General features: G+C 39.9%; 1 protein-coding gene across 3 annotated transcripts in view; it reads right to left on the reverse strand.

Annotated features, from left to right (window-relative positions):
- Positions 1 to 27,415, reverse strand: part of Kcnh1 (potassium voltage-gated channel subfamily H member 1) — a 376,450-nt gene that overhangs the window by 304,247 nt on the left and 44,788 nt on the right. For 2 of the 3 annotated variants that reach the window (XM_046452297.2, XM_046452296.2), the window contains exon 5: positions 19,219 to 19,337. The exons of the other annotated variant lie outside the window; for it this stretch is intronic. In XM_046452297.2, the coding sequence (XP_046308253.1) occupies positions 19,219 to 19,337 (119 nt within the window). The remainder of the gene's footprint in view (positions 1 to 19,218; positions 19,338 to 27,415) is intronic. 3 annotated transcript variants of the gene reach the window in all.

The following is a 27,415-nucleotide window of genomic DNA, read 5'->3' on the forward strand; positions in this document are numbered from 1 at the left end:
TCTGCCCCTACTCAAGTTGGGGTGACGTGTGTACCACACTGGCAGGCCACTGGGCCTGACCCGCCAGGCTGTCACAGGTCTGTTTACCTTGCAAGCGCGAACGGCGGCTCTGCCCTGCCCCTCCTACCACGCCCATGTACCACTGGGTCGCGGGTCTGCCCACCTTGCGGGTGCGGGTGGCTGCTCCGCTCCGCCCCCTCTCCAATTGGGGTCACGCGGTCACCACGCTGGGGAGCCGCTGGGCCTGTTCCGGGCGCTGGCGGCGGCCCGTCTCCTCCCCTCTGGCTTGACGACAAATTGAGGAGACTCGGGTGTCTGTGCCTCACCCCCCCTACCAGGAGACCAACTGTTTATGTTGCCGCTGGTATTGATGAAGTTCTCTCCTCCGCCGCTTTCTGATGACATCAGATCTCTGCCATGTTGGTATCCTATGCGAATGGCAGCATTTCGTTCCCCTTGCCGGGCAACCCAAGCAACGGGTGAGTCCTGACCGGCCCTCAGCAGGACCCGGACCGAGAAGCAGTTTCCGCGGGCTCCTAGCCCCGGTCCAGGGAAGTTCCGGGAGCCGGAACTCGGCCGCTCCGTGCTCGGTGTAAGCTCCTATAAGTGTAGGCTCCAAGAAGCAGTCCCCGCGGGCTCAGTTCCGGGAGCCGGAATTCGGCCGCTTAGTGCTTGGTGTATGCTCTGATAGGAGCAGGGTCCAAGAAGCAGCCTCCGCAGGCTCCGCAGCCCTGGGACAGGGCGGTTCCGGGACGGTTCCGGGAGCCGGAACTCGGCCGCCCCGCGCTCGGTGTTCGCTCCGATAAGATCAGGTTCTAAGAAGCACCCAGGCACTGAACCCTAGCAATCTGTCTGCAAGCCGCAGGCGAATTGCAGCCTGAAATTACCTGATCTATGGCTGAATGAGCTGCGGTCAGTCGAAAACAGGGATGGTGACGTCAGCTTTCCAACATGGTGGCTGCTGGCCTCCTCTGTGGTCTGACCGGTGTGGAGAACAGAGATGGACCGCTTCCTTCCCCCGTCTCGACCCCAGAATTCAGCCCTGAGTACGGTGCTTGCACGGCTGGCAGAAACTGCAGCGCTGTATCCCTGCGTCGCTATCTCCTCGTTTCCCAGCGCGCGCTGCAGACTCTAGCCGCGGGGCGATTTGCTGAATAAGCAGTGTTACCCTCCGTGCGACAAACCTCTCGCGTTTGAGTCCCCGTAGCCGATCCTCGTGCGATGGAAATCCTTCCTCCAGGTTCCGGAGCACCCCACTATTGCTGGAAATTCCTAACAAGATATCCTTTAGCCGTCCTGACTTGTCATACTCCCACACAGTGAAGCAGCACACGGGGGCAATGCACTCCCCTCGCCGCCATCTTCCTTCCAAGTCCATTTTATATTCTTCATGTAAGTGCTATCGTGTAATTTAGTCCTTCTCTGTCTGGTTTATTTCACTTAGCATAATATCCTTTCAGGTTCATCTGTGCTAGTCCAAATAGAGGAATTTGACTCTATTTTAATATTATTCTACTCTATTTAATATTAATGTATAAGTCTATATAGTTTTCTTTATCAGTTTAGCCATCAATGGGTAGTTAGGTTGCTTTCATGTCTTGGCTATTGTAGACAATGCTGTAAAGAACATGGACATGTAGATATCTTTTTAAGACCCTGATTTTAATCCCTTTGTATAATGTGTAACAAATTTGTAATATCAGGAATGTTCTTAGCACACCATAATAAGCATGATATGGACAAGGGAGGATATGTTATGTGTTAGGGCCATATTAGAATTATACTTACTTCCATGAAAAAGTAAAAATAAAAAACAGAGTCCACATAGACCACTTAACATCAGGAAAGTTTCTAGCAGATGCTCTTTCTTAGGAATGGGGTACAATGTTATTGGTTATCATTTATGGGGTGCTTACTGTATGTCCCATTCTGAATTAATAAGCCCTTTATACATCTTAGTTCACTTAACTCATGATTCCATGTGGTACCTACTATTATCATTCCCATTTTATAATAAGCAACTAAGTCTTAGAAAGGTAAGACTTTAACCTTTGAAGACTTTGAAGCTTTGTATACTTTGACTTATGCCTGCCGTTTCTCCCTTGCTGTAGACCTTACCTTTCTAAGACTTAGAAGGACAAAGGTTTTTAAGTGGTGCATCCAGTATTAAAACCCTCAACAAGTTTGACTGCAGACCCTACTTCTAACCTTTATGCTCCCATGCCAGACTCTGGCCTTGGTACTTTACATATAAAATACAGTTCAGTCCTAACACAATAATGTGAGGTAGATAGTGGTCTTCATTTTATAGAAAAAGAAAAATTATTCCAGAGGGGGTAAGTTGCCCCAAAACCACAAATCTAATTATATGGTGAAGTTAAAATTCAAATCCAAGTCTAATTCAAAAGCCTACACTCTAAACCAGCACTATCCAATGGAAATATGATGTGAGCCACACAAATTTTCTAGTAACCACATAAGAAGAGGAAACAGGTAAAATTAATTATAATAATATTTAACCCAATTATTTAACACAATATATCCAAAATATGATTTTAACACATAAAGATACTTTTTTACCTTCTTTATTTCATAGGAGGTTGTAAATTCGATGTGTATTTAAAACCTCTCAGTTCAGGCAAGCCACATCTCAGTTGCTCAATAGTGGCACTGGGCTAGTAATTAGCATACTGGAGAGTACAGCTCTAAATTGTGAAAGTTATACTGCACCACAAGAACATCCTGAGCTCATTTCAACACAGGTAGGTAAGTGTGTAGTAAACAAACACATTTCAACACAAAAGTAAGTGTGTAGTAAACAAACAATGTATACACAAGACAATAAAAAAGTGGATTAAAAAATGTGACTACGGGCATATGTGTCGTGTAAATGTATGAGAGACAGAAGGTGGGAGGCTGGCAGAGAATGAGGGCTGCCTAGGGAAATCATTAGAGATGGCTGCAAACACCAAGTTGATCAAGATATAGGTTCTGCAGGCTCAATCTGGCAGACCCTTAACGTTGGTTTCATTATTAGGTCTCTATGCCTCAACTTCTCCACCTGAAAAATGAAGGCAATACCACCAACATCAGAGAGATACGATGAAGACCAATTCAGAATATAGATATGAGTGCATATTCATATTCTGGTAAATGCTGAGGCAGAATTCAGGAAATTCCAGATGAGAATCAGAAAGGTTCTGGCTATCCATTCATGGAGCCTGGAGTCCTCCAGGAATCCATTCTTTTACTCACACTGGGTGATATGGGAAGTCCTTGGCTTTCCCAAGGATCAGGGGTCAAGAACAGCAAAATTAAAGTGACCTAAAAAGAAATGGGGACCGTTTAAATGCATTTATTTGCACCCCTCAGATTTTAAGGGCTCTTATTCTAATAAAAACAGCCATTGATTAAATGTTTGTTGGACACTAAAAGTTGACCACAAGGAACCCATAGTTTAGAATAGGAGAGAGATGTATAAACAAATCACTAACATATAAAGCAACAAATGGGAAGAAATGCGTATACGGAAGTACTTTAACAGCAGAGGATAAGAGAAAATGAATTGCCTTAGGTGGTCCAAATAGACTTAGGACTGAGGATATTGTCAAGCTTCCCCTTGAAGGAAAAGCCTCAAGACCCACAAGTTCCACACAGGACATTTTTGGCAAACAGGTGTTCAAGTGTGGCAGAAGCATAGGGGCGGGGAGGGGGGGTGAGGTTTTGTTGTGTAGGGGTGGACTAGAAAATACAATATTGGGAGATGAAGTGAAATGAAAGGAAGCAAGACTTGATATACCCTTGGTGCACAGATAAGAATTTTAGATAAAGGAGGTCCATAGTTTGAAGACCTCTTGGTGAAGCCAACCAGGCAGCAATGTGGAAGAAGGACTGGAAGAGGTAAGTCTGGAGACAGGGAGGTCTGATAGGAGACTACTGCAGGATTCCAGGAAAGAGAAGACGCAGGCTTGAACTGGGCAATAGCACTGGACAAAATTGTGAGCAAACTCAGAAGTCTTCCTGGAAGCTTAAAGACCTACCTAAGCCACTATGGCCAGAATGGGCCCTAACAAGAATGGGAGGAGTCAGCAGCATCAAGATCATCATCTCTAGGGAGTACTACCTTGGGTACCAGCAGCAGAAGAAAGCAGGAGTCAAACTCAGAAAACTTCCTCTTTAAGAGTGCCCCCACACACACACACACACACAAACACACACTAACCAATCCACCTACCAAACTGGCTACCTTGGTCATTTAAAGGCACAGAAGAAACACTCTCCAAAAACACCGTAGTCACCATTACCTACAATGGCCTCACACACCCTCCCTCAGTGGGTGAAGAGAAACCTTGATTCTCTAAATCCTTTGCTCCAACCTTACCCACCTTGGCACCTGAATATTCAATTTCTTTCCATTCGTCAATACAACTTTCACAAGCTTGCCGGGTTAAAATTGACTTGGGTTTTTGTAACTACAAAATGAGGACAAATTCTGTCCTCGTATTCAAAGAGAAAGAAAGAGCTTGATGTTACCAGATGGGTGGAGCTCTAGTCACAAAACAAAGCCTGATTTGGGGCTTCAGACATCCCAAGCTAAACAACTGCTTAATTTCTGTCATAAACACCATTCTCCATAAAAACAGGGCAGGTACTATTTTTAGGACTTTTTCCATGTTGCACTTGTTCTTTAATGGAAAAAATAAAGACAGTGGGAAGCAATTAAAAGTATTAAGCCATAGATTTTACTATAGTTGAGCACAAACTCACATGATACCTTCACAAAAAAAAATCTCTTCTTGAAATATAATTGGGCAACAATCTTAGTTTGTTCCAATTTGGCTAAGAAGTATTTCAGCGGTATTATACTTTTAACTTCTTGTTTTGACATCTTCCATTTCTACGTTTTTAAAATTTAGGACTCTTAAGAATTAGAGGTGCAGCTGAGTCCTAGAAATGTTACCATCATTATCAAGTCAGTCACAAATGGTTTTCCATTATCCATGATCATGACAGGCAACTGATAGGAGGGGAAGAAGGGGTTAATGTGAAAGGAAAAAACAAAATTTACTAAGGATCTAGCCCCAGGCTATGAACTAAGTGCTAGCTTCATATTTTTCCTTTCATTTAATGAACATTTGCCAAGCACTTACCCCATGTTAGCATGGTGTTCCATGTAAAGATAAGAGTAAGCAAGAGAGACACTAGCCCACCTGCATGGAATTTTCATCCCCTAGAGAAGGCAGAGATAAAACAAAGCATTCCTGGTGTCAGAAGCACTTAAGGAGGAAACCACACTTGGAAAAAAGAGTTTCTGAGAAGGACGCCTCACTGGCCTGGGATAGACACGGACAGCTGCAAAGGCCTTGAAAATAAGTGTGAGATCTGTGTCAAGACTTGAAGAATGAGCAGGAAGTACCCCAGCCAAGAGATCAAGCAAGAACTACCAGGCTAAGAGAGGGCATGTTCCAAGGGCCAAAGGCAAGTGAGAGTTTGACAAGCATGAGCATTGCCTGGCTGGCTCTGGGGCAGAGGACAGGGCTGCCAGAGAAGCTGGGATGAGCCGGAGAGGTGGTTTCAGTCTTGTATCAACACGTAAAATTTAAATTTATCCAAAGACAACAAGAAGACATTAAGAGATTTTGAAGCAGGGAGTAATTAGATCAGACTTGTCATTTAAAGAACCACGAATCCTTACAACAGTCTTTTAGGGTAGGTAATATCCTTATTTCATGAAGATAAGGAAAGATTAGGGAGGCTAAGTAACTTTTATAGTCACACAGCTGGAATGTTGGGGAGTTTGGGAGGAGGATTTGGGTCAATCTGACTCCAAATCTCTTTCTCTTTCCACTACATCATCCTGTCTCTAAGGAGGGGGGAAAAAAGAAAATAGAAAAGAAGGAAGGAAGGGAGGGAAGGAGGGCAGGCTGTAGAAAATCCTTAAATCAACTGACTTTATGACTTTTTCACCAAATTCAAATGGGGAGTTTACTCCTAGCATCCACTGAACATTTGAGTTCCCTCCTTTCTAATTTAAGTCAGTGAAATTAACTAAAATATAATAAGCATGTACACAAAACAACCCTCCTAGGGAAAAAAGTAGAAAACAAATCCCCTTCCCAGACACACACAAAATCCCATCCCTCAGCCAAGAGAGGGATGACCTGATGGAACTGCATGAACCCTATGTGCATATACAGTGACCAGTCATGAGCAGCCTTCAGGGCTAGAAGGCAACAGGAAGGCCATCTCCAAACACTTTTCAAGCTCACTTTCAACATACCCTGAGGTGGTCGTCCAAAACACCACCATTAACTGCAATCGTAGGACCTATGGCCACTGCCTTGCTGTCCATGTCCAGACAGTCCATGTGTTCAAAGACTCATCATGACAGGTAAAATGAGCTACTGGGTGAGATTATCTACCTTTAGCAAAAGAGTTTAGTTTGCTTATTTTTATTGTCATTTCTGATATGTTTAAACTTCTTTCTGGTATCTAATATGGGTTTTTTTTTTCTGTTTACGTTTCCCTTCTTCCCCCCCTTTTCTTCCTTGATTTCTACACAATTCTATTTCTCACTATTGTTTGGAAAGGCATGCATTTGATTTTCATTCTCTTATTGATTCACATTTGTATATTTTTAACATGTATACCTGTCTCAAAGGTAATCACTTTAACTGCCCCCAGAATAAAACGAAGATCTTGGGACTGGGGCTGTAGCTCAGTGGTAGAGTACTTGCCTCGAATATGTGAGGCACTGGGTTCAATCCTCAGCACCACATATAAATAAATAAATAAATGTATTGTGTCCATCTATGACTAAAAAAAAAAAATTAAAAAAGGGACCTTAGAATACTTCAATTCTTAAGCACTTCTATCCATAGTCTATTTGGCATTTTAGCTTTTCCTTATTTTTAACTTTCCCACTAGCCATTATTATCTTTCTCCTTTATATTTAATAGATAATTTCATTTATATATCCATGAGTATATATCTCTCTTAAGTAAATCTTTCCTTAAACTAATCTGAAGATAATAAATTCCTTTAGTTTACATGTCTAAATATGTCTTTGTTCTTCTTTCTCTCTTAAATTATAGCTTAGTTGAGTATTTAATTTTAGGTTGACAGTAATTTCTTTTGTTTAATCTGTTCTTGATTATTTTTACTTTGTTATTTTTTGTTGTTGTTTGTTTTAAATGTCTGTAATTTTCATTTCTAGAAAATTTACTTAGTTCTCTTTTAAGTCTTCCTGTTCTTCAAAAATAATGCCTTGTTTATATCCATTAACACATTGTCTTTTTTTTATTGCTCTAGAAATTTAGGCAGACTTTCAATGCCTCTCAGTGTTTAGTTGCCAGGATGGGCTTATCCACAACTATGGATTTTGATGCAAGACCACTGGGTTCAGGTGATTAAGCATCTGAAGGTAGTGGTTGAGTATATCAATGCTGCATACCATAAAGTCTCACTTTTCTGTAAAGGTTTTGGCCTTTGGGTTTCCAACCAGATAAATGATATGAACTCTAACTCTCTATCATCCACAAGATTGGGAAAACTTTAGAATTCTAATACCACCAAGTGATAATAGAAGATGGATGGTCTTCTCATACACTGCAGATAAGAGTGTTAACAATCTATTTTTTATATGAACTGGAATTTCACCAAAGAGGAAATATGGTTTGAAAATAAGATCATGTAAAGATGTTCAACTTTTTTATCCATTACTTAAATGTAAATTAAGACCATGAAGATATATCTCTACGTACTTATTAGAGTGGAATGCCAAATGCTAGCAAGGTTATGAAGAAACTAGATCCCACATACATTACTGGTAGAAATGTAAATAAATGATATGGCCAACTACAACTGAAAATAAGTTTGGCAGTTTTCTTATAAAACTAAATATACATTTACATGTATGCATACACACACAAAATTCAGCTATCACACTCATGGGCATTTATCCCAGAAAAATGAAAACATATGTTCACACAAGAATCTGTATGTTCATAGTAGCTTTATTTGTATAGTCAAAAATTGGAAACAACTCATATAGTCCATTTAAGGATAGATGGTTAAATAAATTGATCTATCCATCTAATAGAAAAAAAGAATGAGCCATCATTGTATGGAACAACCTGGATAGATATTAAGAGCATCTAGATTAAGAGCATACTGAAAAGGCTATTTTGAAGGGTTCATTCCATACAATCCCACTTATATAACATTCTCAAATTGATAGAATTATACAATAAATTAATGCTTTCAAGAACCATGGATAGGGATGCAGGCATAACTACAAATGGATTGAATAAGGGAATTCCTTGTTAGTAATGAAACAAATCTCATTTTGTTTAGTTTTGTTTCTGAGGTACTAGAGATTGAACACAGTATTTGACGTATGTTGGCAAGTGCTCTATCTCTGAGCCACATCCCCACCCCTTTTTAACTTTTTTTTTTTTAATTTTGAGAAAGCTTCTCTCTCAGTTGCCCAAGCTGGCCTCAAACTTTTGAGCCTCCTACCTCAGCCTCCCAAGTCGCTGGGATTGCAGGTGTGCATCACCATGCCCTGCTCAAATATGTATCTTGATTGTGGTGATGTTTACACAAACCTATACAGGAAATGAAATTGCAGAGCTGGAGGTATAGCTCAATGGTAGAGGGCATACTTAGCATGTGTGAGGACCTGTGTTCAATACCCAACACCAAAAAGAAAAGGAAACAAAGGAAGAAAGAAAAGTACATAGGACTACACTCCCACACACAAATGGGTGCATGCATAAACTAATTAAATCTGAATATGTTTTTAGTTTAATTAAAATATTCTATACTTGTCAATTTCCTGGTTGTGATATTGTACTACATCTAGTAACATGAGATGTTACTATTGAAACAAACTGGGTAAAGGGTACAGTACACTAGTTTTGCAACTACCTCTGAGTATACAGTACTCAAAATGTTAAAAGTTTTTTTTTTAAATCAATATTGAGTGCAAAATATGCATTGTCAATATCATGGTATGACATCATTTGTTTAAATATATAATAAAATCACATATCAATTATATTAATATATTTTGTAAATAAATAAGCATAAAAATATCATGATAAAGGTGACACACAACTTCAGAGTAGTGTTTGCTTCTGGGAAGAAGTTCTAAGAGCACTTCATCTTTACCTATAATGTTTTAACTTAAAGAAAAAAATATTCAAAGTGAGAAAGTTTCAAGCATTTATAATTTCTATAAAGGATTTTAAAAATAGATGAGTGTTACAGTGCTCTCTACCACTCTAAACATTTGAAAAGTTTCTATATTAAAACCAAGAATAGACCTACCAAGAAGTTTACTCAAGCATTATTATAATAACCAAAGATTGGTAACAATTTAGATGTCCATTATTGAGGCATAGCAAAGTAGTTTTGGATATAATCATGCAAAAGGATACAATGCAAAATGCTGCGTTGTATTCTGCACAGTCAGTAAAACAATCAATGAAATGAAGACTTCTATGGTTTGGAACATATATGCAAACAATACATCTGATAAGGAGCTAATATCCAAAATATCTAAGGAACTCATACAACTCAATAGTAAAAATACAACCCATTTAAAGATGAAGAAATGATCTGAAAAGACATTTCTCAAAAGAAGATACAAAAATGACCAACAAATATATGAAAAAAAATGCTCAAAATCACTAATTCTTAAAGAAATGCAAATTAAAATCACATATGTTAGAATGATTTTAATCAAAAAGATGAAAAGTAACAAGTGCTGAAGAGGATGTAAAGAAAAGAGAATCCTGCACTTTGTTGGTGGGAATGCAGCTTATTATACCCATTACCAAAAACAATATGGAGTTTTCTCAAAAAATTAAAAACAGAATTACCATATGACTCAGCAATTGCACCCCTGTACATACATCCAAAGGAAATGAAATCAATAGGATTTCATAGGATCAAAAGATATGTCTTCCTGTGTTAATTGCAGTATTATTCACAATAAGATATGGAATTAATCTAAATGTTCCTATAATGGATGTATGAATTAAGAAAATGTGGTATATGGATACAAACACACATATACACTGAAATACTATTTAACGAAATATCCTTTTAAAAGACAGAAATTCTGTCATATGCAACAAAATGGATGAACCTAGAAAATATATTTAGTGAAATAAACCAAACATAGAAAGAAATATACTGCATGATCTTGTAGAATCAAAAAATAATCAGATTCATAGAAGTAGAGATGGGCTATAAGGTGGAGAAATTGGGAGTTATTGGTCAAAGGATACAAAATTTCTGTTAGACAGGAGGAATAAATTGGAGGCATCTGTCTTACAACATGGTAACTTATAATTAATAACAATGTACTATGTTCTCAAAAATTGCTAGGAGAGCAGATTTATTGGAGAGGAGGTCCTTGGGGAGTAGATTTTTAAGTATTCTCACCCCAAAACAATGAGAGTAGTAACTATCATTTTAGTTCACTTGATTTAAGCAATCTATATATTTTTTAAACATGTTGTATACAATAAACATATTTTTGATTTTCTGTATTAATATATAAGTAACAATATGAAAAAGTACGAACACCTGAAATAAAATGTATACGCTGCTTAAAAATAGATACTTCCAAGAAACAATGGGCATTTCAACATTTATTTATATACCTTGAAGCTTCAAAGTCCGACAAAGAAATGGATTTATTTCCGAAATTGAGAATTTTTCCAAGAAGGGATATAAAAAAACAAAAGTCAACATCTAATATTTGTGGAGCATTTACTATAAGCCACAGTGTGCAAATTCAGAATCTCCTTCACTTGTCATAAATCTATGAGTACATATTATTTTCATATGAACTTTCTGCTTGAAGAGAAGCAAGAGGAAACAATAGAAGCCCTTAGAGGTGAACTGACTTGCCTTAAACCACACAGCCAAGTTGCCAAATAGCTTGTCACCTTTAATGCTATTTCAGCCCCACTACTCCTGTCACCTATTTGAAAATGGCAACATATACAGTATTTGCAAGATATGTTTTCTCATTCATGAGTCATAATCTAGGTTACCACTCACCCTCCCTAACACACACACACACACACACACACACACCCCTAAATGGATGTATGTGTACTTCAGCTATCAAAATCACTTATCTCAGGTTACATTCTAACAGCTTCCTCACAGGGAAGATGTCAGAAACCATGTGATGGGAAAAGATGGGTTCCCTTCCACATCTTCCCCATGGAGGTCACTGGAGAAAGAGGCTAGCCGCACAGAGTGGGCCCAGGCAGACCAAACCCCAGATAACTCCTGCATGGAGGCCACAGTGACTCCTGCCAAGCAGGACTGCAGCTCTCAGCTTCAGACTGCAGCTTTCCTTGAAAACGAAGAAATAGGGTACAGCAGCAGATTATAGTGAACTCAGGGCTGTGCCCTTCAGATCCCCCTTCAAGAAAGATTCTCTGCCCAACTTCAGGGAATGTGGTTAGCTGACAGCCTCTAGCTGTTAATGCCCAAGAGATGGAAAGCCAGGCTTCCAGTGAGCACTGGCCAGCGACTGAGCAGGGAAGGTGTTTAAGAGCCATTTCTGCCCTTCATGGACCCATCTGGCTGGCAGTCCTTGCTCCAGAGTTCTCTATCCTGTCCAATGGCAGAGCCTCTCTGGGATCTGCATAGTACTCTAAGCTCCCCCTGCCCAGTGCTGCTTCCTTCTCAATGTTACTCAGTGTCTGCTTCCCCGGAAACTCATGACAAGGGGCCTCCAGCCTGACTTAGGTGCTGACATAAGTCATTTTTAAGACCAGAAAGTAAATTTGGTTTCTTATCCAAAATGAGGGTGATCACAGGCCCTTACAGATCTAAAACCAGAAAACCCAGTCACCCTGGTATAAGCCATAGAAGACAGCTGGTGAGAAGGGACACTGGCCAGAAGGAATCACCCCAAGAGGAAACAGGTTTAAAGTCAGATAAACCTGGTTCTTAATCCTGAGTCAACCACTTACTGCCAGGTGACCTCAAGCCAGTGAGCTTTCCTATGACTCAGTTTCCCTTTCTGTAAAACGACTACAAGTTATTTAGAGGATTAGAGAAGATGAGAAGCAAGAGATTAGGCACACAGTTAGTGCTTCCTTCTTTTCTAGAATCATCCAGGAGGGAGATATGAAGACTACAGTGAGGACCAAAGCCCTATTGCCCAAGCTCAGAAGAAAGGAACAGTTCATCAAGAAATAAATTTGCCTTAAAAATACACATGCCATACTTTTAAATGCAAAACTGCTATTTTCAGCACACTTGTGCTTTGTATCGACCTTCTTTCGCCCAGAGGTGAGAGGCTCACAGACCCTTCCATTCTCTTACCCAGTCTTCATTTCCATTCTTATTACCCCAACCAATGGCACTTGCCAATGAGAAAAAAAATAAGCAGAGTACTGACTCTAAAGTTATGGATGAAAAACGGGTTTTTCTGTTTAAAATTTCCTAGCCCACTTCCATGGAAGGAGCTTGGAAGTCATCCTCTGAACTACAACACAGCGAAAAGCTGAACAATCTGAAAAATCCACAGATTTTCTTAAATCCATCAGAAAAATGAGGTTACAGAGCAAACTGATGACTTTCACATTGAAAATGTAGACAGGTGAATACAGAGAATCATAATTTTCCAGAGAAGAAACCTCCACAGGAGGGAGTATGGTAAATACAATTGTAGCAGGAGAATTGCTGTAGGCTGTGTGGACAGGTCCCAGAGTTTAAAACTCCGGGGACCAGTCATGCAGGCCCCTGTGCTTCTGTGACTTTTACCTCGAGGGGCTCTACCAGGCTCTCACAGTAAAGAGCTGAGAAAAATTCCCTTGTGCTTCTGGCAAAGGTAAAGGAAAAGAAGCAATTTTGAAAGAGGCCAGAGCATTTTCTTCTTAAAAAGGCAGACCTCAGGAAAACCTCTTCCCAGGTCCTCAACCTGTTGGTGTTTTATCAGAGCTTAGCTGACCTTATGGAAGGAAAAGAACCAACTCTAGCGCCTCTAGTCATCCTGTCCCTCCTAAGGGGTTAAGGAGAGACAGAAATGCAGACTGAGGAATGTGCATTTGATAGTCACAGCCCAGAGCACAGGCTCACAAGAAATGAGACCTGCTGATAGGGCTACAGAACATTTCCCATGCCCCAACCCGATCACCACATTACTAAAGGCCTATTTGCCTGAGCTCCAATTTCCTAATACATCATGTACTGCTTTCAACCAAAACCCACAAGGCATATTGAAAGGCAAAAGGCATCACTCGAAGGAGGAGAATGAGCACCAGAACCAGACCCAGACATGGAGAGGATGCCTGAGTTATCAGACTGGGAATTTAAAACAACTGTGATTAAAATGCTAAGGATTCTAATGGATAAAGCAGGCAGCAGGTGAGGACAGATGGGTAATGTAAACAGAAATGGAAATTATAAGAACCAAAAGGAAATGCTAAACTTTAAGAATACTGTAACAGAAATGAAGAATGTCTTTGATGGACTTATTAGTAGATGGGACTTGGCAAAGGAAGAAGCTCCAAGCTTCAGGATATGAAGATTCAACTCTCCAAAACTGAAAAGCAAAGAGGGGGAAAACTGAAAAAGAACAAGAATGGAATATCCAAAACTGGTGGGACAAATGTGCAAGGTGTAAATATATATAATGGAACTACCAGGAGGAGCATAAAAAACAGAAGAAGCACCCAAAGCTAAATCACTGAGAATTAATCCACATCAATGTCAGCCACCAAACCTCAGATCCCAAAACCAGAAAGAATACTAACCAGGATAAATGCCACAAAAACAAAGCAAAACAAACCTGGGCATATAATATTAAAACTGCAGAAAAATCAAAGCTAATAATGTGGGAGACCAACCTTACACGTGACTGAGTCACACTCCCCGGCTGGGTGCTGAGGCGCTCAGCCACAGAAATATGGCAGAACTTTCCCCACCCTTCTTGAGTTCGAGAGTTGGTGTCTTGTGCATTCGTGTGTCTTGCTACAGCCCCATGGGTGAAGCTGTGCTCACCTGTCCCTTTGTAATATAACCCCTTGCCCTGTTTAGGGTAGAATCTTCCATGGAAGTGCCTTGTGTGTGTCCCCTTCTCTTACTGTGCCCTTGGATGTAGCCTACCCAGGTGTCAGTCAACCTGCAGACAGTGGACATCATGAAGATAGACACAGCCCCATGAAACCTGACCCCTTGCCTCATTTGAATAGCTTCTCCTCAATAAAAGGGGTCAGCACGTGCGCTCTCTCTCTCTCTCTTCCTGCGGACCCTTAAGGTCAGAGGAGCCGTCACAGCGACCCTAAAGAAAAAGGTATTTGTGTCTCTTGTGTGGTTATTTTGCACAGCCCAGTTAGCCCACTTCAACTGGAGTGACCCCTGAGCCTTTTAGTCACGAGAACAGAAACCCGGCATAATAAAACATACTGAAAGAAATCAGAGGAGGAAATATCACCTAATCTACAGAAAAGAAACAATAAGAAGTATACCTGATGCCTCCTCAGAAACCAAGAAGATGACAATGAACTGAAATATTTAAAGTGTTCAAACAGAAAAAAAAAACAGCCTATAGATTCTGCACCCTGTGAATTAATCTTCTTAAAAGTGAAAGAAAATTAAAGACTTTCCAACAAATATCGAGACAAAAATTGAAACAAAATTGAGAGAGAATTGTGGCCAGTAGAACTGCTTGGAAAGAATAGCAAAAGAAGTTCTTTAGAAAAAAGGAAATGATACAGATCAGGCACAGATGTACATAAAGATAGGAAGACCATTAGAGAAGCAACAAGGGAAGGTAAAAATAATCATCTTAATTTTTCTAATTCTTACGGGATCTAATGGATTAATTTGATCAAAATAATAGTAGCAACAACGTGTTTGATTGTGTGCATAAATGTATGGCTCATGTGTAAGTGGAATGAATGAAAGAAGATACAAGCAACAGGATGGAGGGATATTTTTTATAAGGTGTTTTCACTGCCCATGACACAGTTATTTGAATGTGGATATGGATTAGTTGAAAATGTATGTTGCAAACTCAGGGAGAACCACCAAAAAAAAAAGGTAAAAGTGAAAAAAAGGAGGAAGAGGAGGAAATAAAGCATAGCTTAAGGGAAAAAATAAAATTAAAAATGCTCAATTAAAACCAAAACGGGGCCAGGCATGGTGGTGTACACATGTAATCCCAGCAGCTCTGGAGGCTGAGACAGGAGAAACGTGAGTTCAAAGCCAGCCTCAGAAAAAGTGAGGTGCTAAGTAATTCAGTGAAATCCTGACTCTAAATAAAATACAAAATAGGGCTGGGGATATGGCTCAGTGGTTGAGTGCTCCTGAGTTCAATCTCTGGTACCCACCCCACCCCCCACCCCCCAAAAAAAGGAGGGATTGCTAAGGATTCCTTTGGCTATTCTTTATTTTAAAAAAAATAGTGGACAATAAAACAGGAACAAAGACCAATGGCAATGAATAGAAAACTGTAACAAATATTATAAATATAAATACAAATAAATATCAGCAGACCAGACTTAGAGCAAGCACACTTATCAAAGAGAAAAAGGGCCTTATAATAATAAGGAGATAAGTCTCCATGAAGACATAAAGAATACTTAATGTGTAGGCACCTAACAACAGATCATAAAAACATGGAAAGCAAAACTGCAAGGAGAAATAGATGATTTCATTATTACAGTTGGAGACTTCAAAATCCCTCTATCAGAAATGGACTGATCCAGAAGGTAGAAAATAAGTAAGGACATTGTTGAACCCAATAACACCATCAAGCAACTGGACATATAAACACATACAGTCAAGTTCATACCACAAAAGCTGAAATAGCTTGGATACTGAAGATTCATGTGTCAACATCTTGGTGCTACTGTAAATCAGTGGAATCTTTAGGAGGTAGGGCTAGTGGGAGATCTTCCAGCCATTGCGGGTGTGCCTTTGAAGGGGACAGAGGGACTCCAGACCCTCTCTCATTCTCTTTTACTTCCTGGCTATGAGGTAAGCCATTTTCTCAGCCCTGTGATCCCTAACATTGCCATCCAGCACCTCCACCAGAGGCCTAGAAGCAATGGATCTGTCCCATCATGGACTGGAAGCTTTAGAACCATGACCCCAAAATAAACCTTTTCTCTTTATAAGTTAATTGTCTCAGATATTTTGTTATAGGGACAGAGAATACACATTCTCTTGAGCTCATATAGATTATTCTCTAAGATACAGCACATTCTGGGCCATAAAACACACCTTAACAAAAGAATAAAAATTGTTACACAGCTGTCAGACCATGATGGGATTCAGCTAAAAATCAGAGAAAACAGCTAGAGAATCCAGAAAGACTCGGCAATTAAACTGCACAATTCTAAATAATGCCTGGACTGAAGAAGAAATCTCAAGAGAAACTAAAAAATATTTTAACTAAATGAAAAGAAAGATACAGCTTATCAAAATTTGTGGTATTCAGTGAAAACAGTGTGGAAAGGTAAATATTTAGCATTGAATGTATATATTAGAAGAGAAGAAAAATTTAAAAATCAATAATCTAAGCTTCTACTTTAAGAAACTAAAAAAGAGAAAATCAAAGTAAATCCAAAGTAAACAGACTACAATTAAATAACAAAAATTGGAGCAGAAAGCAATGAAATTGAAAATAGGAAATCAATAGAGAAAATCAACATAAATAAAATCTTGTTCTCTGAAAAGATCAATAAAATCAATAAGCCTTACTCAGGCTAACTAAAGCTTACGCCTGGGATGAGACCTAGATTTTTGCCTCCTATTTGAATCAGTGAACAATTACTTATGCCAGACAAGTAGGCAAAAACACTAATATCATTTCCTTTCTTTCATGAATTCAATCAATTAAAAAATAAAATAAACCAAGCAACTATACTATTAGCCATTCATGGTTCTAAGTGCCTAGGGTTTGTCTGTAAACAACAAACACAATAAGTAAGTAAATGTACAGCACATTAGAAAGTCCGAAGTGGGAAAAAACTCAATAGGTTAAGAAGATTAGGAGGTGTGTTTGTTATTTTGTGGTAATATTATCTTCTTTCATATCCCTTTATTATATGATAAAAGATGTATTGATAATACTTAACTTTATATCACAGTATTTAAGTTCTGAAGGAAACTTAAATATATGAAGGAAAAGAGTGATCACCAAGGACTTTGCCTCCTTTTCTGGGAATGGGTTGGCATGGTTTCCATTGTATGTAGGATAACCATATCATGCAAGGCAGAAGTATGACCTTGAGACTGACTATATTATTTGGAGACAGAATATGGCTTCAGGAAACATGTAGGGGTAGGAAGTTGACAAGGGCTAAACTTGTATGTTTCATATGTCAACTTGGCTAGGTCATGATAAGCAATTATAAAGCAAACACTAACCTACATGTTCCTATGAAGGTATCTCATAGATATGATTAACATCTATCATCACTTGACTTTCAGGGGAGAAAGAATATCACCTGCCATCTGAGCATGTCTCATCTAATCATTTGAAAGGCCAGAAGTAGCAGAACTGGGTTTTCCTGAGGAAGAAGGAATTCACCTATAAATATTCCACTGGCTTCTTCTCTGATAGAACCCTGACTAGTACAGGTGCTACATAGAGGAAACGACATTTTGGCAAAGGCTTGCAAAAAAAGGAGAAGTCATGCAGACATCTGTGGGAGGAGTAAGGCCAATGTGTAGACAAAGAATAGCAAGAAGGCCAGTGTGGCAGGATGAGAGTAAGCAAGGGAAAAGAAGCCAGAGAGAAGGTCACTTATTAACCACAATAAGACGCAGGGAAAGTACAGACTGTGAGTTGAAATGCCTCTTTCAGCATCTATTATAAACTGGGCCCACAACATGACCAAAAAAAAATCATACTGCCATTATTCTAATGTAGTTCTCTCTAACATCATATAAATGAATACTCATCCCACTGTTGGCCAAAGCTCCTGGCTGCTGCAAGGAGGTCTAACGTAGTTCACTCGCTGCCATTCACTCCACACATGCAGAGCACCTGCTGTGGCCATGTCATGTCAGGAGTTCTTCCCTGAGCAATCTGGGGGCCAGAAGTCAGGTCAGAAAAGGCTGCACCACCCAACCATGCATCAAGGCCTGACTAGGAATCCCCAGGCAGAAGGACAGATATATACATAAGGGTAAGATGAAGGTTCTCTGTGTGAAGGATTTAAAACCCCTAAGTGGTTCCACCCAGGTCTCATTTGAAAAATGAAGACTAGGTACCAACAATGGCAAATTATAGTGATGGCTCATCAAACACCTTCTCCAGGCTTCCCAGACTCTCGCTGGTCCCAGCAAACAAGGAAAATAACACCACCACAAAGTTTCCTTTCTCCAAATGTTATCAAAACAACCATTTTAGGGGCTGGGGCTGTATCCCAGTGGCAGAGTGCTTGCCTAGCACGTGTAAGGCATTGGGTTGGATCCTTAGCACCACAAAAAAATGAACAAATAAAATAAAGACATGCTGTCCATCTACAACTACAAAAAAAAATAAAAACGATGATTTTAAGTATATTTATTAACCTGGAAAGAGGTTATTGATTATATAAAGTGAAGAAAAGATACCATGACCTCATTCAATGTGCACATTGATTTTCAGATGCATTTCAATACCGTAAGCATTAACATGTGAAAAAAAATTTCTTTGTCCTTAGGCAATAGGATATACTCAAAGAAAAGAGATAAATGTGCACACACACACACACACACAAATGTAACAATGCTATGAGGTCAGTGAGGTTACAGGTAGCTTTTATTTTCTTCTTTTTTGATTATTATATCTTCTTTTCCTATAATAGCATAAGTATTGCTCAAATAACAACTATAATAATAACATCAGGTGGTTTATAAGTTAAAACTCTTTCATGAATATGGAAATACTTCTACCTCCTTTTTTCTGCCTTCAAAAATGTTGACATTTATAAAAAAAAATTGACAACTATCATCTCATGTGATATCAGCCATCTCTGGGCTGGTTTTACATATGAGAAAGTAGGAAGCTCAAACAAGTGAGGTCACTTACCCAAAGTCACACATTGTGTAGCCTAACCACAATAAAATTCTGGGAGTTCCAAAGGTCCCCCTCCAAGCCAGCACACTAGCTTTGTGCTATTTCTTTAGCCCAGACACCCCTAAGAAGTGTGACTAGAGAAGAGTTCCCACTGCCCTTACCTCTGCCAGGCGGGAGTGCTTGTGGACGTTCTCACCCTTTTGCACACTGGGAGCCAGCTGCTGCAGGACACCCCTGCTGCTTGTCAGTGCTCTGGTCAGCCGAGCAAACTTCCCCCAGCCTGAACATGTGAAAGAGCAAAAAGACAGGCTCAGCCATGTCCTTCAGGAGCACAGACATTCACATCACCAGTGACACTGTCAGAAACACACCCACAATGTCCTCTGAAATCCCATGAGTCACTCTTCATCCCTGCAAGCAAGACTGGCTGCTCCTAAATGCACCTTGACATTCTCAGACTTGTGTAGCAATTCACTTTTACCATGAATTTTCACCTCATCCTAATCACAAGTTTGAGAAGTTGCTAAGGTAGGTCTTAATACCTTTCTCAAATGGGGGAAAAAAATGACACAGGGCACCCAGACAATGAGAAAGAATAGAATTCAGATCTCTCCACTCTGGCCCAAGGCTTTTCCACCAGCTCACATCAGGCCTTCCAGAAGTTTCTCTGACTTGGCAGATTGGCTCAGCCTGTTCCAATCTCCATACTGTCTAATCTTGAAAAAAAACGGAACTGATTTGGGCTTTTACATGAGCAAGTGAATCATAAGGTCATTCCATGATCTTCTCCAAGACCAGGGGAATAAAAAACGAATTCAACTCCTGAGTAGGTGGGGAAAAAACACTGACCAGTTTTAGCCAGCTGGGGGAAGAAGGAAGGAGGGTCAATGACAGGTCTTTTCCGAAAATCTGTCACTGATCATTGCAATCTGAGGCCCCCAAAGATAACCATTCATTCTAAGACCCGGCAATCCATCTGTATTAAGGTCATAACCATGGCAGTTGTCCCGTGAGACCTCTGAAAGCCTGTCAGAGATCTCAAGACTAAGCCTGAGTTTCAGGAGCTCCAAAAACCCAGATGTGTGATGTACAGCAAGTAAACAGAGCATGCGACTATTTTTACAAGACAGCTAAAAGCACAACTAGGCTTTTTTTTTTTTTTTAAGAGTTTAGAAACATTCAGCACCTTCCAGCAGAAATCTCACTTTCCAAATTTTACCCTGGAGTGCCTTTCCAAGACAGAATTCAGATGACAATGGAATTAAGGAGAAGAATGGTTTTTAAGAATCATGATCTGGGTAAATGTTTGCCAATGTGTAGCAAGATAACTAAATCAACTTTTTTTTTTTTAAATCTCATTCCAGAAGTACTGGGTTTTTTTTTTTTTTTTTTTTTTTTTTAATTTTTTTTTATTGGTTGTTCAAAACATTATAAAGCTCTTCACATATCATATTTCATACATTAGATTCAAGTTGGTTATGAACTCCCAATTTTACCCCAAATACAGATTGCAGAATCACATCGGTTACACATCCACATTTTTACATAATGCCCTATTAGTAACTGTTGTATTCTGCTACCTTTCCTATCCTCTACCATCCCCCCTCCCTCCCCTCCCATCTTCTCTCTCTACCCCATCCACTGTAATTCATATCTCTCCTTGTTTATTTTCCCATTCCCCTCACAACCTCTTATATGTAATTTTGTATAACAATGAGGGTCTCCCTCCATTACCATGCAATTTCCCTTTTCTCTCCCTTTCCATCCCACCTCATGTATCTGTTTAATGTTAATCTTTTCTTCCTGCTCTTCCTCCCTGCTCTGTTCTTAGTTGCTCTCCTTATATCAAAGAAGACATTTGGTATTTGTTTTTTAGGGATTGGCTAGCTTCACTAAGCATAATCTGCTCTAGTGCCATCCATTTCCCTGCAAATTCTATGATTTTGTCATTTTTTAGTGCTGCGTAATACTCCATGGTGTATAAATGCCACATTTTTTTTATCCATTCATCTATTGAAGGGCATCTGGGTTGGTTACTGGGTTTTAATAAAAGCTTCCATCTACTCTGAGGCCATGAGGCAGAAATGGAGGACTCCTAGTGTCACTTTGAAAAGAGTTGCATAGCAGTTGCTAACAGGAGAGGACAGCCCAAACTCTGCAGGGGTCTATGACATCTCTCCCAAATGTGCCATTTATTAATGCTCTCCTGGAACTGTGCTTGTGGGAAGCATGGACTAGGAATTTTTTAAAAATCTCTTTCAGAGTCAAGCTCTCTTTCAGCTCAAAATGAAGTTGGAACTGAGTTCTTCAAAGCTTTTCAGGAAGAGAAGAAAGTAGAGGGGGCGGAGCGGAGCCGCCACCCGCACCCGCAAGGTGGGCAGACCCGCCACCCAGTGGTACATGGGCGTGGTAGGAGGGGCAGGGCAGAGCCGCCGTTCGCGCTTGCAAGGTAAACAGACCTGTGACAGCCTGGCGGGTGAGGCCCAGTGGCCTGCAGTGTGGTACACACGTCACCCCAACTGGAGTAGGGGCAGAGCAGATCCTTCTCCCACGCCCGGATCAGGCCCTGCCGGTGTGGTGGCCACGTGACCCCAATTGGACTGGGGGCGGAGCGGAACCGCCACCCGTGCCCGCAGGGTGAGCAGACCTGTGACCAACCTGCAGATCAGGCCCAGGGGTCCGCAGGCGTGGTAGGAGGGGCAGGGCAGATCCACCGCCCGCGCCTCCAAGGTAGGCAGACCTGCGACAGACCAGCGGATCAGGCACGGTGGCCTGCCGGCGTGGTACACTCGTTACCCCAATTGGAGTAGGGGCAGAACAGAGCCGCCACCAGCGCCCAGAACAGGCCCAGTGACCTGCCGGCATGGTAGCCACGACACCCCAATTGGAATAAGGAGAGAGCAGAGCCGCCGCCCGCACCTGCAGGAAAGATACGCAAGCAGTATGAAAAGACAAGGAAACAAAGGACCACAAGCAATGCAGGTCAACGCAACTTTAGAAGAAGTAACAGCTGCAGCAGATGGAATGTCAGATAAAGAATTCAGGATATACATGCTTCAGATGATCTGGAGTATCAAGGAAGACATTAAACAGCAAAATCAGACAATGAAAGATCACTTCGACAATGAATTACGCAAACAAATCCAGGAAGCAAAGGATCAACTATACAGGGAGATAGAGGTTATAAAAAACAAACAAACAGAAATCCTAGAAATGCAGGAAGCAATAAACCAACTTAAAAACTCAATGGAGAATACTACCAGCAGAGTAGAACACTTAGAAGATAGAACATCAGACAATGAAGACAAAGTATTTCAACTGGAAAAGAACATAGACAGCTCAGCAAGACTGTTAAGAAACCATGAGCAGAACATCCAAGAAATATGGGATAACATTAAGAGACCAAACTTAAGAGTCATTGGGATACAGGAAGGTACAGAGCTCCAAACCAAAGGAATGAGCAGTCTATTCAATGAAATAATACGAGAAAACTTCCCAGACTTGAAGAATGAGACAGAATCCCAAATCCTAGAAGCCTACAGGACGCCGAATGTGCAAAATCATAAGAGATCCACACCTAGACACATAATAATGAAGATGCCCAACATACAGAATAAGGAGAGAATTTTAAAAGCTACAAGAGAAAGGAAGCAGATCACATTTAGGGGTAAGCCAATCAGGATAACAGCTGATCTTTCAACACAGACTCTGAAAGCTAGAAGATCCTGGAATAACATATTTCAAACACTGAAAGAAACTGGGTTCCAACCAAGAATTGTGTATCCAGCGAAATTAAGCTTCAGGATGGAAGATGAAATTAAAACCTTCCACGATAAACAAAAGTTTAAAGAATTCGCAGCTAGAAAACCATCTCTTCAAAACATCCTCGCCAAAGCATTACAGGAAGAGGAAATGGAAAATAACAATGAAAACCAACAGTGGGAGGTAGGACAGTAAAGGGGGGGGGAAAATAATCAAAGAGGAAAACAAACCATGTTTAGTAACAGAAATAAACAAATATGGCTGGAAGAACAACCCATATCTCAATAATAACCCTAAATGTTAATGGCTTAAACTCACCAATTAAGAGACACAGACACAGTAGAATGGATCACAAAACAAGACCCAACAATATGCTGCCTACAGGAGATGCATTTGATAGGAAAAGACATACATAGGCTGAAGGTGAAAGGTTGGGAAAAATCATATCACTCATATGGACTTCGGAAACAAGCAGGAGTGTCCATACTCATATCAAATAAAATAGATTTCAAGCCAAAGTTAATCAAAAGGGATAAAGAGGGACACTACATACTGCTTAAGGGAACCATACACCAACAAGACATAATAATCATAAATATTTATGCCCCAAACAATGGTGCAGCTATGTTCGTCAAACAAACTCTTCTCAAGTTCAAGAGTCTAATAGACCACCATACCATAATCATGGGAGACTTCAACACACCTCTCTCGCCACTGGACAGATCTTCCAAACAAAAGTTGAATAAGGAAACTATAGAACTCAATAACACTATTAATAACCTAGACCTAATTGACATATATAGAGTATACCACCCAACATCAAGCAGTTACACTTTTTTCTCAGCAGCACATGGATCCTGCTCAAAAATAGATCATATATTATGTCACAGGGCAACTCTTAGACAATATAAAGGAGTAGGGATAATACCATGCATCTTATCTGATCATAATGGAATGAAACTGAAAATCAACGATAAAAGAAGGAAGGAAAAAGCATACATCACTTGGAGAATGAACAATAGGTTACTGAATGATCAATGGGTTATAGAAGACATCAAGGAGGAAATTAAAAAATTCTTAGAGATAAATGAAAACACAGACACAACATATCGGAATCTATGGGACACATTGAAAGCAGTTCTAAGAGGAAAATTCATTGCTTGGAGTTCATTCCTTAAAAAAAAAGAAAAAACCAACAAATAAATGATCTCATACTTCATCTCAAAATCCTTGAAAAAGAAGAGCAAAACAACAGCAAAAGAAGTAGAAGGCAAGAAATAATTAAAATCAGAGCTGAAATTAATGAAATCGAAACAAAAGAAACAATTGAAAAAATTGACAAAACTAAAAGTTGGTTCTTTGAAAAAATAAACAAGATCGACAGACCCTTAGCGATGCTAGCGAAGAGAAGAAGAGAGAGAACTCAAATTACTAGCATACGGGATGAAAAAGGCAATATCACAACAGACACTTCAGAAATACAGAAGATAATCAAAAACTATTTTGAATCCTTATACTCCAATAAATTAGAAGATAGTGAAGGCATAGATAAATTTCTTAAGTCATATGATCTGCCCAGATTGAGTCAGGAGGATATAGAAAACCTAAACAGACCAACATCAATTGAGGAAATAGAAGAAACCATAAAAAGACTACCAACTAAGAAAAGCCCAGGACCGGATGGGTATACAGCAGAATTTTACAAAACCTTTAAAGAAGAACTAATACCAATACTTTTCAAGCTACTTCAGGAAATAGAAAAGGAGGGAGAACTTCCAAATTCATTCTACGAGGCCAACATCACCCTGATACCTAAACCAGACAAAGACACTTCAAAGAAAGAAAACTACAGACCAATATCTCTAATGAACCTAGATGCAAAAATCCTCAATAAAATTCTGGCGAATCGGATACAAAAACATATCAAAAAAATTGTACACCATGATCAAGTAGGATTCATCCCTGGGATGCAAGGCTGGTTCAATATACGGAAATCAATAAATGTTATTCACCACATCAATAGACTTAAAAATAAGAACCATATGATCATCTCGATAGATGTGGAAAAAGCATTCGACAAAGTACAGCATCCCTTTATGTTCAAAACTCTAGAAAAACTAGGGATAACAGGAACATACCTCAATATTGTAAAAGCAATCTATGCTAAGCCTCAGGCTAGCATCATTCTGAATGGAGAAAAACTGAAGGCATTCCCTCTAAAATCTGGAACAAGACAGGGATGCCCTCTCTCTCCACTTCTGTTCAACATAGTTCTCGAAACACTGGCCAGAGCAATTAGACAGACCAAAGAAATTAAAGGCATAAAAATAGGAAAAGAAGAACTTAAATTATCACTATTTGCAGATGATATGATTCTATACCTAGCAGACCCAAAGGGCTCTACAAAGAAACTATTAGAGCTAATAAATGAATTCAGCAAAGTGGCAGGATATAAAATCAACACGCATAAATCAAAGGCATTCCTGTATATCAGCGATAAATCCTCTGAAATGGAAGTGAGGACAACCACTCCATTCACAATATCTTCAAAAAAAATAAAATACTTGGGAATCAACCTAACAAAAGAGGTGAAAGACTTATACAATGAAAACTACAGAACCCTAAAGAGAGAAATAGAAGAAGATCTTAGAAGATGGAAAAATATACCCTGTTCATGGATAGGCAGAACTAACATCATCAAAATGGCGATATTACCAAAAGTTCTCTATAGGTTTAATGCAATGCCAATCAAAATCCCAACGGCATTTCTTGTAGAAATAGAGAAAGCAATCATGAAATTCATATGGAAAAATAAAAGACCCAGAATAGCAAAAACAATGCTAAGCAGGAAGTGTGAATCAGGCGGTATAGCGATACCAGACTTCAAACTATACTACAGAGCAATAGTAACAAAAACAGCATGGTACTGGTACCAAAACAGGAGGGTGGACCAATGGTACAGAATAGAGGACACAGAAACCAATCCACAAAACTACAACTATCTTATATTTGATAAAGGGGCTAAAAGCATGCAATGGAGGAAGGATAGCATCTTCAACAAATGGTGCTGGGAAAACTGGAAATCCATATGCAACAAAATGAAACGGAATCCCTTTCTCTCGCCATGCACAAAAGTGAATTCAAAATGGATCAAGGAACTTGATATCAAATCAGAGATGCGCCGTCTGATAGAAGAAAAAGTTGGCTACGATCTACATACTGTGGGGTCAGGCTCCAAATTCCTCAATAGGACACCCATAGCACAAAAGTTAATAACTAGAATCAACAAATGGGACTTACTCAAACTAAAAAGTTTTTTCTCAGCAAAAGAAACAATATGAGAGGTAAATAGGGAGCCTACACCCTGGGAACAAATCTTTACTCCTCACACTTCAGATGGAGCCCTAATATCCAGAGTATACAAAGAACTCAAAAAATTAGACAATAAGAGAACAAACAACCCAATCAACAAATGGGCCAAGGACCTGAACAGACACTTCTCAGAGGAGGACATACAGTCAATCAACAAGTACATGAAAAAATGCTCACCATCTCTAGCTGTCAGAGAAATGCAAATCAAAAACACCCTAAGATACCATCTCACTCCAGTAAGATTGGCAGCCATTATGAAGTCAAACAACAACAAGTGCTGGCGAGGATGTGGGGAAAAGGGTACACTTGTACATTGCTGGTGGGACTACAAATTGGTGCAGCCAATTTGGAAAGCAGTATGGAGATTTCTTGGAAAGCTGGGAATGGAGCCACCATTTGACCCAGCTATTCCCCTTCTTGGTCTATTCCCTAAAGACCTAAAAAGAGCATGCTACAGGGACACTGTTACATCCATGTTCATAGCAGCACAGTTCACAATAGCAAGACTGTGGAACCAACCTAGATGCCCTTCAATAGACGAATGGATTAAAAAAATGTGGCATTTATATACAATGGAGTATTACTCTGCATTAAAAAATGACAAAATCATAGAATTTACAGGGAAATGGATGGCATTAGAGCAGATTATGCTAAGTGAAGCTAGCCAATCCCTAAAAAACAAATGCCAAATGTCTTCTTTGATATAAGGAGAGTAACTAAGATCAGAGTAGGGACGAAGAGCAGGAGAAGAAGATTAACATTTAACAGGGATGAGAGGTGGGAGGGAAAGGGAGAGAGAAGGGAAATTGCATGGTAATGGAAGGAGACCCTCAGGGTTATACAGTGGAGGGGGGAGAGAGAGAGGAGTGGAGGGGAGGGGAGAGGTGGGGAAGGGGGAGGGTGGAGGATGGGAAAGGCAGCGGAGCACAACAGACACTAGTATGGCAATATGTAAATCAATGGATGTGTAACTGATGTGATTCTGCAATCTGTGTATGGGGTGAAGGTGGGAGTTCATAACCCACTTGAACCCAAGTGTGGAATATGATATGTCAAGAAATTTGTAATGTTTTGAACAACCCACAATAAAAAATTAAAAAAAAAAGAGAAGAAAGTATTTTTTTAATCAGGTAGAAACAGTTATGCATGCAAACATTGGCCTGGGCTCCATACCTACTCTAACACCATGATCACCACCACAGCAACCCACGCTGTGGGAATAAT

Source organism: Marmota monax, unplaced genomic scaffold (genome assembly GCF_021218885.2).
Source record: "Marmota monax isolate L192 unplaced genomic scaffold, Marmota_monax_Labrador192_F-V1.1 WCK01_AAM20220418_F8-fsc00105, whole genome shotgun sequence".
NCBI lineage: Eukaryota > Metazoa > Chordata > Mammalia > Rodentia > Sciuridae > Marmota > Marmota monax.